At 30.7% G+C, this 20,967-nt stretch overlaps 1 protein-coding gene and 1 pseudogene across 1 annotated transcript; one reads left to right on the forward strand and one right to left on the reverse strand.

The window, feature by feature from the left end:
- Positions 1-276: 276 nt before the first annotated feature.
- LOC150034337 (uncharacterized) lies at positions 277-5,315 on the forward strand (annotated as a pseudogene).
- A 5,985-nt stretch (positions 5,316-11,300) lies between these two features.
- LOC120083402 (alpha carbonic anhydrase 7-like) lies at positions 11,301-15,077 on the reverse strand. The gene is made up of 6 exons (XM_039039156.2): positions 14,893-15,077; positions 13,514-13,731; positions 12,254-12,463; positions 11,997-12,161; positions 11,826-11,879; positions 11,301-11,524 (listed from the first exon to the last, which is right to left on the reverse strand). The coding sequence occupies exons 1-6, from the start codon at positions 14,984-14,986 to the stop codon at positions 11,432-11,434; spliced, it is 834 nt and encodes a 277-aa protein (XP_038895084.1). The 5' UTR covers positions 14,987-15,077; the 3' UTR covers positions 11,301-11,431.
- Between the last annotated feature and the right edge of the window lie 5,890 nt (positions 15,078-20,967).

The following is a 20,967-nucleotide window of genomic DNA, read 5'->3' on the forward strand; positions in this document are numbered from 1 at the left end:
TATGTTGATTGCACTAATATCTCGTCCTTAACAACCGGAAATGACATAGATATTTATTTAGCTCTAGTAGATGACTTGAAAAAACTTTGGAAAGATGGGGTAGAATGTTATGATGCATATGAAGAACAATGTTTCATGCTTAAAACCATTTTATTATGGACTATTAATGATTTTCCTGCATATAGTAACTTGTGTGGTTGTACGGTTAAAGGATATCATGCATGTCCAATTTGTGGAGAGAATACTTCATCCACTTATTTACCAAAAGGGAAGAGGATGACATATCTCGGGCATCGCAAGTTTCTACCCCGCCATCATCCATATAGAAAACAAAAGAAAGCTTTTAATGGCGCACAACAATTAGAATTTAGTCCAGAACCATTGAGTGGGGAAGAAATTCTTGCAGAAACAAGTAAGTATCAATATTCATTTGGTAAGAAAAGTATTAAAGAAAAGAACAGTGGAAATAGCACTTCAACTTATTAGAAGAAAAAAACTATTCTTTTCGAGTTAGAATACTGGAAGTATCTTGACGTGCGACATTGTTTAGACGTGATGCACATTGAAAAGAATGTATGTGAAAATCTATTGGCACATTGCTTGTATTCCTAGTAAAACAAAAGATGGAATAAAGACTCGATTAAATTTGGTGGAACTGAACATTAGATCAGAGTTAGCCCCTCAAGTAAGAGAGAAAAAAAAATCTTTTTTCCTCCCGCATGTTATACATTAACACGAGCTGAGAAATTGAGCTTTTGTAAGGTACTATCAGAAATAAAGTACCTGAAGGCTATTCATCGAACATTAAAAATTTAGTATCGCTACAGATTTGAAACTTTACGGACTTAAGTCACATGACCATCACGTTCTTATGCAACAATTATTACCGATAGCCATTCGTAATATTTTACCCAAACATGTAAGACTTGCAATTATTCATCTATGCTTCTTCTTTAGTGCTATATGTTGCAAGGTGATCGATTCATCTCAGTTAAAGGGTATGCAAAAGGATATCGTTGTTACTCTATGCCTCTTAGAGAAGTATTTTTCTCCATCATTCTTCATAATAATGGTACACCTTGTTGTGCATCTCATAAGAGAAATTGAGTTTTGTGGACCTGTTTATTTGAGGTGGATGTATCCTTTTGAACGATACATGAATGTGTTGAAAACTTATGTACGAAATAGAAATCGACCAGAAGGATGTGTTGGAGAAAATTATATTGTTGAAGAGACTATAGTGTTTTGTTCTAAATTCGTATCTAGTGTTAATTCTATTGGGCTAAACTCATCAATAAAGAAAGCGAAATCAAACATTGATAGAGCATTGTCAGCTGCTTCTTTTATCAAATCGAGTAAGGTTGAGTTGGATCAAGCTCATCTTTATGTCATTCAAAATGTAAATGATGTGCTTCCTTATGTCGAGTATGTAGATCTTCATCTTATTCTTGTTTTAGGTTACTTGATTATTCAATAATCTACTAACTTTCTCATTTATAATAGGCAACATATGGATATTTTGTCTAAGCTCAATTCTGGTAAAAATAAAAGTAGAAAGTGGCTTCAAGAAAAGCATAATCGTACATTTAGTCGGTGGTTGTCCACACGGGTAATCTCTAGAGACCTACTATTTGATGTATAATTAAATGTTAGCTACTAAAATATTATGAAATATATCGTAGGTTGCACTAGCTCTCGAAGTTCCCAAAAATTCCATATCGCCTTCTTTGAGATGGATAGCTAATGGACCTTGTCCAACTGTGGCAAAATATTCTTGTTATGTGGTCAATGGTTACTACTATCACACAAAGAATCGCGATGATGTTAGGAGGGTTCAAAATAGTGGAGTTAGTATAACGGCTACCACAATGCAAGTCTCTAGTGCTAAGGATAAAAGGCCCGTTATGTCAAATATGACCTTTTATGGTGTAATACAAGAAATATGGGAGCTTGAATATCATGGATTATCATTTATTTTATTCAAATGTAATTGGGTTGAGAATAGAACTAGAGTCAAAATAGACGAGTTTGGGTTTACTATTGTGGACCTCAATCGTATTGGACATAAATTAGACCCGTTTATTTTAGCCTCTCAAGCAAAACAAGTGTTCTATGTAAAAGACCTCGCAAATTCGGGTTGGTAAATTGTTTTAACATCTCCATAACAAACAATTGAGGATGATTTTTATGAAGATGAAATAGGAGATATGTTACAAGAGTGTGGTTATGGAGGTATGCAAAGAATGCCCAATGTTGATACATTTACTGAGATTGATGATACAACATCCACATACATTAGACATGATTGTGAGGGTCGATGGGTTGATAAATAATGTATTAAACATGGTATGTCCTTTACTATGGTTATATGTATTTAAATATTAAGATTATATGTTTTTTGTGTGAGTAATGTTTTTTTTTTTTTGTTTTCAGATTGACATGGAAACTTCAACAAGTAGCAACGAGGAGGATAGAAATATGATCCCACAAAAACATAGTAGAATAAATATACCACGTGGCCCAACTACAATGTCTGAGTTGGCACAAATAAGGACATCTGAACAACAATTGACCATCGATTATAATGAACATGGACAACCGGTTGGATCTAGAGCAAAGAAGATGCAGAGTTATATAGAAGTTTGTGTTCGACAAAAAATTCCTATAACGTATGATTCTTGGAAAAAATTTCCAACCCATTTAAAAGACAAACTTTTGATTGTTTAGCGGTATGTTTTCTAAACTTTTAATTCATGTGCATAGTAGTTTATTAGTTTATTGTTTAACTACTTTTTTCATTGTGCAGATGTCATTCAATGTGGACTCTAAGTCCAAACATTGTATACTAATTTTTGCATCTAGGAAGTTTTGGACTTTCAAGACAACGTTGACTCAAAAGTTCATATTTCTATTTAAGGATGAACCCTCGGTCTTGCAATTTCCACCGCAACAATATTCTAATATAGAGCAAGATCATTAGACATCGTTCGTCAATGAACGATTGAGTGAAGAATGGGAGGTAAGTCATTCACAATAAATTACATGTCAACGTTATCATTGTTTTGATAGGTAACTTCAACTAGATTTGTTGTACAGAAAATCAGTCATGTTAAAAAAGAAAGACGTGCGAAATGTGTATATAATCACCACATTTCTCGGAAGGACTATGTGAATCTTGCCCAAGAATTAGTGAGTTATTCGACTTAAATTAAATATTTTATTCTAATATGTTTATGAGAATTAAATATGTATGTTCATGTAGAACCTATCGAATGACCCTTCTTATCAGGCGACTTTATGGAAAGAAGCAAGAAAAGGAAAGAATAATAAATACTTTGATGAAGTTACTCGAGAATATGCCAATCGGATTGTAAGTATATATTATGCAAAATTTAAGATGACATATATATAAGTTTAAGATGATATAGATATTGTGTGAAAAATTGTAATATGTTTTACAGGATAAATTGGTTGAAGTTCATGAAGGTGAAGATATTCTCACCGAAGCATTGGGTACGGAAGAACATTGGGGACGTGTTAAAGGAATGGGTGATTTTGTTTCCCATTCTCAATATTTCAAATTAGTAAAACCAAAGTCCTCTATGATCCAAGAAATTGAAGGAGGCTCTAGTAAAAAAAAAATGTTCGACATGGTAAAGTGTCAAGAGAAAGAACTTACAGCAGACAATCTCATCAGTCTAAATCATCTGTTGGAAGTGTTGCACTAAGTGCATCTAAAGAAGATACTGAGAAGATGTCTAAAGAAGATTTGGAGGTAATTTATTTATTGTGACTTAAATTTTAATCATATTGTACATGCTTAACCATGCATGATATAAGTTCTTTTAAATTTGTTAAGGGGACACCATGCTACTTGGCTATAGGAACTGTAGATAATATTGTTGCAGTGGCCATAGCATTTGATGATGATGTGTCATGCTTAACTGTTAAAGTTCTGATTGACATTGTCATTGAGAAGATTTGCCTATACCAATTTCTGTGAAGGGTAAAATAGAGTTCTTAAAGCAAGCAATGGGCAACTTCGTAAAATGGCCTCGTGAACTTGTAGTTATGGTTGACGAGAAAAAAGTATGTTTCCTTTTCAGTTTATGAGTTTGGTTATTTATTATTTTTCCTACTTTGAATTTTTGTAACTTCAATTATGGTAGGATCATTCACCAATTAAGAGCTTCAGCCAGTCCTTCAAATATACTAACACTAATGGTACTATCAAATTATTGAACGGACATGTCATGCATAACATGAACGATGTAGACATAATCCGTATCTCTTTGGACGAGCATATATTTGGAAGAGACAAATTTATTTATTTAGGCCACGATGATCTGCTCTAATGTTGCAATATGATTGAAATAGACTACATGTGTATTTTGACATACATTGCGTAAGTATTACTCATCTAGATTCACTCATGTATACTTTGTTTCATGTTGATAAATAATAATTTTTACTTTGTTTAGGTATCTTTGGGATGAATGTGATCGTGATATTACGAAGAAGTTTATTATAATTGATCAAGCAAGAATATCGCCATACGTGAAATCTCAAGATATCTGATCTAGAAATTTAGCCAATCAACTAGAATTGGCTAATTTAGACCAATTAATCCTCATTCCATATAACACAGGGTAAGTAGAAACAAGTTCTTAAGTTATTTTTAATTTGCATTATACACGTAATAATATTTCAAAATTGTTTCTTATTATAGTTATCAATGGATATTGATTGTAATCAATCTACAAGAAAATTGTCTTTATGTTTTGGATTCTCTTCGAAGCAAGGTTCAAGAGGATTTTCATGGAGTTATGAATATGTAAGTGTAATTGAACTTTCTTAGATCTTAATTAAAGTATTTATGTTTAACTAATGTTTTTAAACTATTTAGTGGATTGAAAACATGGCAAGCCAAGCACGATCTCCAACACGATCAGTCTTCTCAAAAATGGAAACCTGTAAAGGTAAATTTGTATTCATTTTTGAACAATTTATGTTCATTTGATTTCTTTATAAAAATTTAACAATTGTTTTCAACTTCTTTATATGTAGTGCCCTTGTAATTAGATTCTATAGGATGCGGGTACTATGTACAAAAGTATATACATGAAATAGTGAATAATCGTACTACTCCCATTACTAGCCTCGTACGTAGATTATTTGTTTTTTATATAGTGCTAGCTTTAATTTAATAAATGGACGAAAACTTATTTTGAATTTATCTTTTTTTTTCCTTTTTGTAGTTCAATACAAAAGATGCATATACGCAAGGAGAGATCGATGTAATTCGGACCCAATAGGCAAATTTTGTTGGCCGATTTGTGTAATGATGTAATTCTTGTTTTTTGTCTCAATAGAATGTAAATGCTAGCTTAGAATGAATGTAAATTTATCTAACCATGATCTTTGTGAATGGAATTAGTACTAATATGATATTTTTGAATGAGAGAAATGATGGCTTGGTGTAAGTGTTCTATGAAAGTCTGGTTCTAGTATTGTGATTCTTGTTTATGGATAAATTCATAGGTGGAAGACATGATCTGTTTATTATTGGAAGCTGTTTCAAGGTGTTGTGATTCTGGTATTGTGATTCTTGTTTATTCATGGAATTAGTACTAATTGATATTTGCGAATGAGAGAAATGATGGCTTGGTGTGAGTATTCTATGAAAGTCTGGTTCTGGTATTGTGATTCTTGTTTGTGGATAAATTCATAGGTGGAAGACATGGTCTGTTTATTATTCGAAGCTGTATTCATGGTATTATGATTTTGGTATTATGATTCTGGTATTGTGATTCTTGTTTATTCATGGAATTAGTACTCATTGATATTTGTGAATGAGAGAAATGATGGCTTCGGTGTAAGCTGTATTCTATGAAAGTCTGGTTCTGGTATTGTTTTGCAAATTTGGTGGATAAATTCATAGGTGGAAGACAAATATTGATGAGTATATGTAATGGATTGGAAATATTGATTCTTGTTTGTAGATAAATTCATAGGTGGAAGAAAAAAATTGCATGGCAAAAAGTATTGATGGCCTTGCCATGAAATTTTTTTTATACTTTTTAATATAAAACAATGATAAACATTTTCTGACCCAACATGAGACATATAATGTCGTTTTTAACTTATTTGACCAAAAAAATAGATTCGGCAATGGAATTTAAAAAAAAACGGGATAGATTCGGGCTTCAATGTCGGTTAAGAATTAAAAAAAAACAAGCTTTAATGTCAATTGCAACCGACATTAAAGACCTTTAATCACTAAAGACCTTTAATGTCGATTGCAAGACCTTCAATGTTGAGACTTTCAATGTCGGTTGACCAACATTGAAGGTCTTTAATGTTGGTTGGAACCGACATTGAAGGTCTTTAATGTCGGTTGGAACCGACATACCGACATTGAAGGTCTTTAATGTCGGTTGCAACCGACAATGAAGGCTGCAATATTGGTGTTATTGAAGGCCTTTAATGTCGATTTAAAACCGACATTAAAGACCTTTAATAACACTATCTTTAATGTCGGTTGCCTACCGACATTAAACCCCAAATTTCTTCTAGCGAAAAGCAAAAAATATAGAGTCCAAAATTTGAACTTTATAATGCCATTCTACTCTTTTGTAAAATTAAGTAGCAAAACGAAACATAACGGGAACACGAATATTGAAAAAATATAACATAATATAAATATTTAAATATATAAAATAAATAACTAAAATTAGAAAATAAAAAATAGGAAATTAAAAGCAGAAATTGGCTCCAAATTATTGGGATTCCTTACCAATATGTATCAGTTTACAAAATCCACTAAATGTCACTATTTATAGGCAATTTGACAAGTAGAAAATGGATTACATGGAGATTGTAGTGTTTAATCTTGAGATACATAGACAACACATGAATTTATAACGTAAACTGTTAGCTTGTTTATTAAAAAATACACATGAATTTTCAAATGAAAATTTCATTAATGTCTTTAAAGATTAAAAAGAAAGTGTTCAAATACCCTTATCGTAATATAAGGATGGAAACAGTTAGCACCTTATTTTAAAAATTCTGTTGAGCTTTCAAAGTTGGATTTGATAGGTCAAAATTTTAATGAATACCCTTAATATCTAAAAACAAAAGTTCAAAACTACCCTTACTATTAGTATATATCCTTACTATTAGTATATATATATGGATGAAAACTGTTCATCTACCCCTATTTCGCAGTCATACTCAACAAGCTTTAATATTATTATGCATAGAATAAAAATATGATTTTGAGACATTGCTACAATTTCTTTTACGCATTTGGTTAAGTTTTAGTAACTTAGCCTAATTTAAATTGTTCAAGTCCTACATCTAAAAAAGAAATGGTGTTTTGAGTCGTCTAGTTGATTCGTGTTGGCCTTCTTGAACCATTCAATCTTCAGCTGAAAGTTATTTGCACAGATGAGCTCATAAATTATCCGAGTCCAAGAAACATAAACTTGAAATAATCTCTCATTGCCTTTGACTCTTTCACTTGATTTCTAGTCATTTGGTCGATCTTGTCTAGTTCTTTGATTTCTTCTTCAAGTATGCTCTATTAAGGGTCAAATGGTACTAACTTTGACTCTCTAACTCTATGTGTGCACCACGTGGAATTGTAGAAAAACTTATTTGAACAAGATCTGTTTTATAGATTGTACAACCGTGTCCATAAATTTTAACAAAAATAAGAACAGAAAATAATTAAGGAAATAATATCTATAGAAAGAATCAGAATGAAAAAGTTGGCTTAAGTTTGCACATTAATCGAGTAACCTCATATTTTCCTCTTTCTTTCACTTCCTCCTTCTAATGTTTCTAATGACACCACCCACCTACTGGCCATATCGCCGACGACTAACTCCTGCAACGATCATAGCTAGTGACATGCTTCGATGACTACCTTTGGTGTCAAACTCTGGCAGTTAACTCCGATGACCACCTTCGATACTTCGATGTGGCACACATTTGTGTTTTTGAATGCTTTGATGCTACAATCATAGCTATTGACATGCTTCGATGACCACCCCATCATTTCCTCTTTCTTTCACTCTCTCATTCTAATGTTTAGTAAATTAGTTTGTACCCCCATCACTTTACTTTTGATTTCACCCAGAAGATCACATACGATTAGAGATGATTGTTTTCCCTTATATTGATATGACCATCCTTTTGATATGAATCGTTCAGGCATCAAATTATTAATTATATTTTATTTAATAACTTTGTTGCAATTTTCTTATTTTCCAAGTTTATGCTTTCTAAAATATATTAAATAATGTTATTAAGGTTTATGATGTGGCACACATTTGGGTTGTTGGAGGCTATATAAAGCATGACCATTAGGTTTTACATAATTGTCTTTGGATTTTGAATTTGGGAATGATATTTTTTTCTCTAGGTTGATGATAGAGATTTATCATCATCTTTTTTGCAATTTTTTATTTAGGGTTGCATGTTTGAGCATTCAGGTAAGATGGATCAACTTGCTTGAGGTGGGTTGCATCCCTTTCACTTTCTCATGGTCTTCGATCACAAGGTAACCTTTTTGTAACTCTCTCCTTGGAGTTATGCTAACTTGATTTTGGGAATTTTAGAATTTGTTATTCAGGGTTTGAATAAATAAAGGGTTCTTAATTTCAAATTGCTAGGGTTTTCATATCACCTTAGCTAATGTGAGACTTTGATCGCATTCTCAATACCAACTTACATACATAACAAACTCTAAGCTACAATTTGACATAAGATGTTATAAAAAGTCTTAAAACTCTTGATGACTATTATTTTGTAAGGTAATTGATGTGCATGAAAAAGTAAAAGAAATATATTGAAACTATTATAAATATCATGATATTTGTGTAAAGTAGATACCCATTCTTAGTGTCAAAGGATCAAACATTTGCCACTTATTCCATGTATTGTCCATGTGTCAAGATTACACACTATTTTAGTGTTCATGTAATTCACCTCTTACTTGTCAAATTATCTATAAATAGTGGCATTTTGTGAGTTTTGTAAAAGAGTGCATATTGGCGAACAATACTAATAATTTGGAGCCAATTTCTTCTTTTAATTTCCTATTTTTCATTTTCAAATTTTAGTTATTTATTTTATATATTATATTATATTTTTTCTATATTCGTGTTCCCGTTGTGCCTTGTTTTGCTACTTAATTTTACAACACATTACCAGCACGAGCTTCTATCGTTTCCCCTACTGAAGGTATGTCTTTTTTCTCATCTTTATCATAATTAATAAATTAAATGTTATTTTGCATATATTAAATTTCTAATATAAATGCAATGTTTTGTGGTAGTGTTACAATGAAAAACCTTACGAAATTAGAAATCGCAGCCCTTGACATTATTGACGATAATTATTTATCATGGGTGCTCGATACCAAAATCCACTTGGATGTTATGAACCTTAGAGAAATAATTAAAGAATGAAATATAACGACCAGTCACGACAAAGCAAAAACTATGGCTTTTACTTTGTCATGATCTCCACAAGGGATTGAAAGATCTCCTAAGATAAGAGTTTAAGGTATCTTACAATCAAAGATCCCCATATCTCCTAGAAAAAATTTAAAGAGGGGTATGATCATAAAACTACGAAGTATCTTACAATCAAAGATCTTCGTATCTTGTGGAAAAATTTAAAAGAGGGGTATGATAATAAAAAAATATATATATTATTCTTCCTAAAGCTCGTTATGAGTGGATGCATTTAAGGCTACAAGATTTTAAATCAGTAAATGATTAAATTAGGAAAATCAATAAGTTGGTTCAAAATTTTTGTTATACGAAGAGAAGATTATGATGTTGATATGTTAGAGAAAATATGTTTTACAATTCATGTCTCGAATATGCTCCTACAGTAGCAATATCAAGAGAAAGGTTTTAAAAACTATTTTGATGTCTTCTCCTGGCCCAAAAAAATAACGAGTTATTGATGAAAAATCATGAATATCGACCAACTAGAACAATACAATTCTCTAAAGTAAATGTTATGAATTTTAATAATAATCGTGGTTGTGGTTGTGGTCATGGTCGAGATCATGACCGTGGTAGAAGAATAAGTAATTTTTTTTTTCATGGTAGACGTTATAATCATCCAAATTTCAAGAGTTACACATGATGATGATCATAAAGAAAAATCTCCTCAAGATAAGAGTTTAAGAAATATTGAACAGAAATGCTTTCGATGTGATATGATTGGTTATTTAGCACATATATGTCGAACATCGAAACATTTAATTGTGGAAGGAAAAAGAGAAAATCTCCTCAAGCTTTTCTGAAGGAAAAAGAGAAAATTGCGGAAGCAAATTTTACATACCAGGATAATGATATATTTTACTCATTCCGTATGATAAATTTGGATGCAGCGGACTTCCTGGAATCTCCTAATAAGAAAATTAGCACTACTGATGACATAGCAAGTGTTTCTTTTGAGTTTGAGAATATTTAGTATTAATGCATTCAGTTTTTTTTTTCTATCTTCATGTTTTTTTTTAGTGAATGTTAACTTTGAATATTCCAAGTGTCTTTTTTTCTATTTGTAATTATTTTCTTTTAATGAAGAAACATTGATCATTTTCATATGTTATGTTATCTAGTAAATCAAAGAGAAATCTTCTATGTTTTAAAGATATACGTTGCAATTGTTATCATATTGAGACCGATAGAAAAAATAAGATAGAATATATTTATATTAGATCTATTGTGTCACATAAAAAACTATGCTAGAAAAGTTATCTGCTTTATCTCTTGATATATTATACTCATATACGAATAATTGAAACATATGCAACATTGAACCTAAAGTTCATCAATCCAGACATATTTACAATTTGACATAATTGAGTGGGTCATCCAGAATCTATAATTATGAGAAGAATTATCGAGAATTCATATGGACATTCATTGAAAAGCTAAAAGATTATTGAATCTAATAAATTATAATGTGATGCTTGGGGTATTATATATCATGGAAATTTGGCCATGCTCTTATATCATGAAAATTAATTTTTCTTCTTATGGCACCAGTTTAAGACGCACATAGATTTAAAGGGTGGGTTAATTGCATTCCATGATATAGGCTGAAATTTGGGGTATGATATAATTGATAAATAACCTTGTTATTCTATGCATAAGCCACATTTATTCTGCAAGAAAAGTTTAATAATGTTCCCTAATTTATGCTGAAATTTGAGGACGTCACATAACAATTTGCACATCATAATCAAATAAATTGATTAATATTCAGTATTAAATTCAAAAAATGATTTTATTGTTGAGTATATTATAAAAATCATAACATTTTTATCATATCTAAAATAAAAACATGGTATTGAGAAAGAAAGATGAAGAAATATTTGTCATATGTATGTGTTTATGAATCATTCTTCTCCTCCATCTATGTTTGATTTGATTCGAAGTTGAATATTCCGATTATTGAGAGGTTGTAAAGGCCTTGCATTAGTGTTCGAGTCCTGCACATACAAAGTGTAATTAAAATAAATAAACTCTGAAAGTGTTCAAGACGAAAATATTATAAAACTTAAAATATGCCTTAATATAATTATACTTTTCACGAAATCAAATTATAATACTAACACCCAATTAGATAACTATTTAATTTTTTCTTTTTGGTTTTAAAAATTAATCCTAGCTATATCCTCTTGTTTTCTTACATTCTATAAAAAAAAAAAACAAAAAAAAAAAAACAAAATGGTTGCCAAACGAGATCCAAAGTGTTATCAAATGTAACCTTTTAAAAGCTATGTCACTTACATCATGAACAGCCACGCGAAGCAACTTTACTTGTTCGGGTGCAACAGTTCTAATCTGAAAAATACATAAGAATATAATTGAGATAGAAAAACAAGACACATTATGGAATAATGGAATAGCTTATATATATAAAAAAAAGATTAGAGATGGAGAGGTTTTATTGGAAAATACCTTTCTCACCAAAGTCCAAAGTACATTCTGAGAACAAGGAGGAACCGTTAAAGAGCCAATATATCTATAATATAAACTACTTCGCATCTTTAGCAACGATGGATTGACCACATTCAATACTTTATGTTTCTTTGTATGTGATATTTCTTCCAAATGTTGTTTCATCTGAAAAGGGAAGCAACCAATATCAAATTGAAAACTTTGTTAATTAGATTAAACCTAATCTTTAAATGGTATATTAGATTATGAAACTTTACCCTGGACAAGAAGTAGTCACGTCGTCCAATATTATAGAGAATTCCAATGACAGCAACCTTTCCGGTTTGGCTTTGGTGCACTAAGTGAGCTTCTAAAGCAAACCTTCTTCCATTGATAGTGTGCTCAGAAGGTGAGTGCCAATGAATTTGTCTTAGAAAATATCGAGTTCCATTTACTTCCATATGTCCAGCCTTACCACCCCATTTCAACTACACTCATCTCAATATACATACAAATTTAGATTCGGCTAAATTACTAAAACTTAAGAGAATTTGTAGCCATGGCTAAAAATCATATTTTTAGTCTATGTTTAATAATATTTGGAAATTTTTCACCGATAGAAAAAATGTAAAACTATTTACAGAAATAGCCAAAAAAAAAAAAATACTGATAGACACTTCTATCAGCGTCTACCTCTAATAGACAATGATAGACTTCCATCAACCTCTATTAGCCTCTATCAAAGAAGATTAAAATTTTACTATTTTGTGTAAATAGTTTTCCTTCTTTTTCTAATTTTGAAATCCCCATTATGCCAAAGCTAATTAAATATGAAGGCGAAATAGGATGTAGATAAACTGATATGCTAATCCTAAAGGTATTTTTTAACTTTTGTTTTTTAAGCTATGGAGATTCATTCGAATTTTTAGCCATCAAAACAAAAAAACAAGTGCAAGTTTTGAAGTTAAGTGGTATTTTGAAACAAAGTACTAACGGGTTCTATCTGTATGTAATGATAAGGGTATTTGATTTTTTTTCCTAAAATTAATGGGTATTTTTTAAACCAAAAAATCTAACAATTTACGTTAAAAACTAACAACAAGCGTATTTTTTAACTTCTTTTTTAAGTTCGAAAGTATATTAAAGAAATTTTGAAAGTTCAATTTTTTAAATAAAGTACAATGTTCGTGATATTTTCTATAATTTAACCTAAATATTTTCATCAAGTTGAGTATAACATAATTGGCTAAGCTATAATGTACATATTTTAAAGGACAAACCATAAAATTTGAATTAGATACGGTTGAAATCGATTTTTTTAAAAAAACTAACAAAAAATGTTATTAAAGCTAATTCAAAGCTAGTTAAATATTATCATCAAGTTGAATATAATGAAATTTATTAAGATATAATTTGTATGTTTTAAAAGATAGAGATTGAAAGTTGAATCAAATATGGTTTAACTCAAAAAATATGAATGTCTCTTTTAAGAAATAAATAAATAACACAAAAACGTTAGCTGATGTTATTTTCGTTACCATTATATCATGTCCTCTGTTCTTAAGAGTTGCATTGGATGGTTTATAGTTGATCTTGAGGTCCGTAAAATGAGATACAATACGGACTCTTCTATTCAACAAATCAATAGGAGATTGCATGCGTCCATTCTTGCAGTTATGCCATTCTCGTTTAAGGTCTCCCCAATGTGCAGGTCCTTTCTTTCCCTTGTTATTATAATCAAATTCTTTCTGATTTTCTGCATGCATACGAAAGAGAATCAAATGAAATGGTAAGTAAAGTCCATTTGTCTTTTGATTTTTTTCCAAAAATATTGAAGTCAAATTAACCTTTGTTTTTATTTGGAAGAAAATCGAAATATTACTACGAAAATGGCATTTTGGAAATCAAATGCAATCATCGCATAAATTTTATTGGCTTTTTCAGTTGACTTTCACTCTAATCATTAATTCTCTATTTAATAATAAAATTAAGAAAAATATTCATAGATAAAAAAAATGTTAAACTATTTACAAAAATTAAAAAAAAAATATTACTATCAATGGTAGATTTCTATTAGTTTTTATTACTAATAGACACTGATAGACTTCTATGAGCCTCTATCAGTCTCTATAAAAAAAATATTAAAATTTTACTAGTTTGTGTAAATAGTTTCCCTTTTTTCATTTTGAAAAATCCACCAATAATTATTTTATAAAACTTTTGCCACCAAATTTTGCTTAAATAAATAAAGAAAAATAGAGTAAGATGTGGATGATAAAAAAACTACATATAATAATTATTGTTGTTGTTATTACTGTTATTATTGGTACTATCAATTCAATTTCATCCATTGGATAAAAAAAAAAAAAAAAAACTCTTTTTTATATGCATATGCTTTTCTAAATAGAAACTTATGTTTACTATCAACATTTTTGGATTTATTCAAAAATCATTTGCGTGTTCCTTTTAATGTTTTTATAATTTACAAAAACACGTATTATGTAATACTCTAAATATCTCAAAAAAGTATTCGAGAGCTAGAAGTCATCAAAAACTCACTTGAAAATCAACATAATACATACGTACACAACATCAATATTTAAATCAAAATGAAAGTTATCAAAAGGGAACTTAGATAAATAGAAAATGACAAAAAGAAAGACAAACCACATTTTTTATACATGAAATTTGGATTTCGTGTCTATATATGATCTTTATGAACTTTGCAAATGAACATTCTTAGTTTTAAATAATAGACCATTTTTCAAACATTATTAAAATGGTTTATTTTAAAATTTTGCAGACAAATAAGCACCAAATACAAATCTCAATCATCTTTAATATAGTTTGAGACATGAAACCAATAAGAGAATAACCAAGAAAATTAATCTTATAATAAGAGAGGCATGACTCGTACCAACTTCTTGAGACATTGCAGGCCATGAAACCAAAAGAAAGGCACAGAAAAATGAGCAAAACAACACATGAAAGCTGAGCTTCTCCATCTTCATATAAAAACTTTGATTTCTTCTTCAAATTCTTCTTTGTATAACCAAGAAAATCAAGCTTGTTGTGACTTGTGGATGTTTGAGAACCAAAAACTTGCCTATTTATAAGGCCAAAATTTGAAGTGTGAATCCATAGAAATCTGAAGCTTCTGAGTTTCTTCTTTCGTCAATTTCAACTAAATTTTGAAAAAAAATGAGAAAGGAAATGAATTCTTCGATCGTCAATTTCAACTACACCACATATATAAATAATTAATGAACATCGGAAAGAAAACGCTGCAATACAACTAAATAGGTTGGTCCTTGAGGTTTTTGTGTCTAATAGGGGATAGCTAGCACATTTGTGAGGTATTTTCATAGGATTTATTTATTTTTTAGTCCCAATGATTTATTGGCTATTTTAATGCGAGTAATCTTTTTAATTTAGCACTACAAGAAACTAGATCTTCAATTGCGTTAAAAAGAAAAATGTGTGTAGATATAATGACGTGTTGGAAAAAAACGAGGAATGGCTATAGTGGCGTTTTTTATGACGAATATTGTTACCAACGCTACATAATCAATTGATAACTGATATTAAATGTTCGTTATGCAGACTTATTTTTTTCTAATAAGGGATAGCTTTAATATGACAACATTACAAATTTAACATTTACTATCTATGTTTATAATAGATTACTATCTGTGTCTATCATAAAACAAATAGACACAAATAGTAGTCTATCATAGTCTATCGCACATAGACAAATTTTATTGCGTTTGTAAATATTTTGATTCATTTTCCTATATAGGAAAATAGTCCATGTTAAAAATGTGATCACCCTTGAATGTCGAATAGGGCTCCACATTAACCCCTACAATAACAATTTTTTCAATGTGGATCACCTGTCTATCATTTTATTGTTTTAACGTTAATATTGACTAACATTAAAGCCAAATTTTATACTAGTGAATTGGAATATAATATAGTATCTAAAGGATTCAACATGCATTTTAAGTAATTAAATTGTATCGAAACGTATGTAAACATTGAATTTTTAGGTTCCGTTTAGTAACCATTTTGTATTTTGTTTTTTCTTTGAAAATTAAGCCTATGGACACTACTTCCACCTCCAAATTTCTTCCTTTGTTATCTACTTTTCACCAATTATTTAAAAAAAAAAAAAAATTGAGAACTTAAAGAAGTAGGTTTCAAAATGTTTTTTTTTTTTTTTTGTTTTTGGAATTTGGCTAAGAATTCAACCATTGTACTTAAGAAATATGCAAATCATGGTAAAAAATATAGATGATCTAAACTTAATTGTCAAAATAAAAAATGAAAAAAAAAAAAAATGATAACCAAACGAGACTTAGCAATCGAAAATCTAAATATTGAGAGATAAAATTGAAAAACCAAGTTTAGCATTTCAATGCTTGGAGTGGTTATTGGTGAAATGTTGTCCTGGCTTCGAGACAATGTCATTAAAGAAGCAATAGATCTTGAATGATAGTGAAGCTTTCGCTTTACATCTTGAATAATTCTCTAGATCCTATTCATTTGATCTACTATATTTGGAGAATGAATTTTCATATTTAGGAGGCCTAAGTATTTTCAAGTGAAGCAATCTTCATTTGAATGTGGAAAGTTACAAGTTCATGATAAGAGATAATCTCACACTTAGAGAGACACTGAAGTTCATTGAAAGAGAGCCTAATACTTCAGAGGAGTTTAAATGATTGTTCACTAATATTCTCAGACTTAGGGAGAGTCTAAGTTTTATTGAAACGAAGCCTCAAACTTAGGGCAAGCCTAAGTGATAATTCATGAAGTTAAGCTATTTGTATGTCATTTTAATTTTTGTATTTACAAATAAGTATAACGGTATAATTGTTTGACTTTCTATTAGTGAAATTTATCTTTTCCTAGGCACACGGTCTCCCAAAACGTAGGAGGTATTGTACCGAACTGAGTAACCTAACTCTGTATTTTTGTTCGTGCATTTTTATGTATTTATCTCTTATGTTCTTGAAATTGTTGTAATCTCGTGCTTAAAAAGTTTTTTTTTTTTAGTTAGATAACATTTATTTCATATATTATACTAATAAATGTCTTATCAATAGTTAGATTGCTTACACAAACATGTTGGTCATGATTAGTTTAATATTTTATGTTTTATTAATTTGATTTACACTATTTTATTTGTTATCTTGTAGAATATAAATATATATTAATTTGAGATTCTTAATAACTTTTCATATGTAATGTTAATTTCAAGTTTAGATTTTCTTATTTATTAAGTATTAGCAAAATGCGGCAATAACTTCAATACATTTCTATATTCAAGCGTATAATTAGCATTTATTTTAAAAGAAATTACAAATAAACAACTAAAAATTCATTTCAATAGATATACAAGTGAGAAAAGTCACTAAATACAAAAACGTTGTTTAACTATTGATGTTAGACGTATTTAAATAATATACATATAATTAAAGTATAGATTATGTAAGTGGATTAATTTATCACATTTGGTTATTTTATTAAATTGGACCCTATTATATGATTTAATCAATTAGGAAATTTATACTTGATAACACAATTTTGGAAACAATTTGAAAATTTAGTACAATTTTAAAATATTTGTAAATATGGTAGATATTAGGGAAATTATTTCAAATGGTAAGACTGTTGAAAATATTTACAAGAGATAGCAAAATTTTAGAACTATCAATGATAGAAGCTGATAGATATTGATAGACTTCTATCGGTGTCTATCAATATCACTAATAGACACTAATTAAAATTTATCTGGGTCTATCAATGTTTATCATGGATAGTTTTAAAATTTTGCTATACTTTATAAATATTTTGTTTTATTTTTCTATATTTAAAAATGACCCTAGATATTAAGTATATATATATATTTTTTTAACTCTCAATCATGCCCAGTTGTAATTGATTCCATGTTATTCAAGTTTTTTCCTTTTCTTTCTCCTTGCGCCCGTGGCTCCCTTTTCTTTCATATTTTTTTCTATTCTTTTCTTTTATTTTCTTTCTTCCTTTTTCTCTACGGTTTAGCTTTCTTCTTTCTTCTTTGTGTTTTTTTCTACGGTTTAGCTTTCTTCTTTCTTCTTTGCTTTTTTTCTATGGTTTAGCTTTTTTCTGATTGCTACATTATACCATTCTCCAAGCCCATTGATTGCTACATTCTCTTAAGTTTTTTCACTCAAAATATTTACACAAACAACTCATATTGATTGATCAACAAGGACATTTGTCGATCTTAAGAGGTAATTATAGATTTCAATGAGTTTATTTAATGACTTTATTTCATTGATTGATAGTTTTTGTTTCTTTTACTTGTGTTTCTCATTTATCGTTCTTTGTTAAACGTAAGATTTAGTCTATCAGTGATAGTGGATATCATTGATAAAAAAAAAAAAATAAAAATGTAAGTGATAGCCACTATTAGCAATAGACTTAGCAATAGACCAGAGGTGGTGTTGCTAGTAGAGTAATTTATCGGTGTTTTTGAATAGCAATTGATAGCACATTTCTTAAATTTAAAGCTATCGCTGATAGCAACTATTAATGATATTCACTAATAGCAACATCATTAATAGCAGTTATCAATCATAGCAACAAGTAGTACATTTCTCAAATTGAAAGTTGTCAGTGATAGATACTGATAGAACATTTCTTAAATTGAAAGTTAGCAGTGATAGTAACACACATCTCAAATTGAAAGCTATTACTGATAGTAGTTATCAATGATAGCCACCGATAGAAACTATCAATGATATTCACTAATAACAACATCAATGATAGTAGCTACCAGTGATAGCAACTAATTGTACATTTCTTAAATTGAAAGCTACCATTCATAGCAGCTAAGTGATAGCAACTGATAGTAATTGATAGTACAATTCTTAAATTGAAAATTATCAGTGATAGCAACTGATAGCACACATCTCAAACTGAAAGTTATCACTGATAGTAACTATCAGTTATAGCCATTTTTAGCAACTATCAATTATGTGAGAGTTTCTGAACCTAACTTAGATTGCCAAACAGGACGCAAACAATCAGCAGAAATAAAACGAAAATAGTAAAGAACACCAAGATATATAGTGGTTCGACCAGTTTGGTCTACATCCACTTTAAGAACCAGCTTGAATTAATTTATTAACGAGCAATAAAGGAATTTTACAAATTACAGATAATCAACAAATTCACCAATCTGTAATTTCAGTATCCACTAATACCGAGAGAGATCCGCACACAACGTTGCATCTGACCACTGAGAACAACCTGCTCAAAACAGCCCAAATAAATTTGCCACCCGCCTCTGACCGGAAACAGCTTCCACGGCGAACTTCTCAGACTAGGCCGCGACACCCGACCTCGGCACCCACCAGACTGTAACTGATTTAAACCAGTCGAGAACCAACCGCTGAAATACGCAAAAACCGGCCGCTGACTGAAACCACCCGAGCACGCCGCGGATGCACGCCAACTGAACCACCCACGGTCGGACAAAATCAGAACCGGCCGCTGGCTGAAACCACCCGAGCATGCCGCGGATTCACACCAACTAAACCACCCACAGTCGGACGAAATCCGAACTCCAATCTTTGTCCCAGGCAGCTTCGAACTCCAATCTTCGTCCCAGGTAGCTTCTCATTCTTCAGACGGCTGCTGTTGCACCGAAATCACCCAAGCGACTCCCTCTCTTCAACTTTCCGATTTTCAGCCCTATTTTTGGAAAAGAAAGGGATATTACAAAAATGCCACTATTCATTATTTACAAGAATGCCATTGGGCCTTTAAATTTCCAAAAAACTAAAAAAAAACCCACTTAAATACCTTGTTATTTTCTATAAATCTCCCTCATAACAATAATATTTAAGTGTCAAGCTGATTCTTCAATCTTTCTATCATCCAGATTTAATATTCAGCCCATCTAATAGGTATTTGAACCTATGGGCTGGAAAAACCTTAGTTAACATATCTGACAAATTCTTAACTGTATGAACCTTGGCCAGTTCAATATTTTTCTAGGCCACAACTTCTCTGATAAAATGAAATTTGACATCGATATGCTTAGACCGTTCGTGATGAGATGGATTCTTCGCAAGATGAATAGTACTCTGGTTATCACAACGGACAATAGGAATGAACTCCTGCGACAACAACTCACCAACTATTCTTTTCAACCACAATGCCTCTTTCACAGCTTCACCAACTGAAATATACTCTGACTCAATAGTAGACAAGGCAACAACTGATTGTAGAGCAACCTTCCAACTGACCACATTACCAAACAAACGAAAAATGTGACCTGATAGAGATCTTCTTTTGTCAAGGTCTGCAGCATAATCTGCATCTGTAAAGCCTTCCAATAGTGCTGATTTATCACAATCCCTGCTAAAACACAATGATATACTGACACTACCTTTCAAATATCGAAGCACCCATTTAACTGCATTCCAATGCTCCTTCCCAGGATTTGACATAAACTTATTTATCATACTCATAGCATATCCCAAGTCAGAACTAGTACAAATCATCAAATACATAATACTTTCAACAGCATTACAATAAGGAATGTTAGCCATCTCTAACCTTTCTTGTTCAGTAACAGGACACTGAGATGAAGAAAGCCTAAAATGAGATGCTAAGGGTGTTGAAACTGCCTTACAACCAGAAATATTATACTTCTCAAGCAGTTTATGCACATAACTCTCCTGCGAAATGGTTAACAAACCTTTCTCCCTATCTCTTTTCACATCCATGCCTAGGATCCTTTTCAGTTCACCTAAATCTTTCATCTCAAATTCACTACTCAATCGTTTCTTGAGATCACAAATTTTAGAATAATCCTTAGACACTAGAATCATATCACCTACATACAGAAGTAGATAAGTATATGTACCTTTCTGAGATAGTTTCCAGTACACGCAGGCATCATAAGAGCTTCTGTGAAACCCCTGCTTCAGAAAAA

This window comes from Benincasa hispida, chromosome 8 (assembly GCF_027475165.1).
Source record: "Benincasa hispida cultivar pf3 chromosome 8, pf3_genome.v1.1, whole genome shotgun sequence".
NCBI classification, from domain to species: Eukaryota; Viridiplantae; Streptophyta; class Magnoliopsida; order Cucurbitales; family Cucurbitaceae; genus Benincasa; species Benincasa hispida.

What these genes read in the sequence shown, in the direction of transcription:
- LOC120083402 (XM_039039156.2), bottom strand. Translation starts at nt 14,986, where the DNA reads ATGAAGATGGAGAAGCTCAGCTTTCATGTGTTGTTTTGCTCATTTTTC. An exon ending in TGCAATGTCTCAAGAAGTTG is followed by an intron (nt 13,732 to 14,892) that starts GTACGAGTCATG and finishes GTATGCATGCAG; the next exon opens with AAAATCAGAAAGAATTTGAT. An exon ending in GTGACTACTTCTTGTCCAGG is followed by an intron (nt 12,162 to 12,253) that starts GTAAAGTTTCAT and finishes TTCCCTTTTCAG; the next exon opens with ATGAAACAACATTTGGAAGA.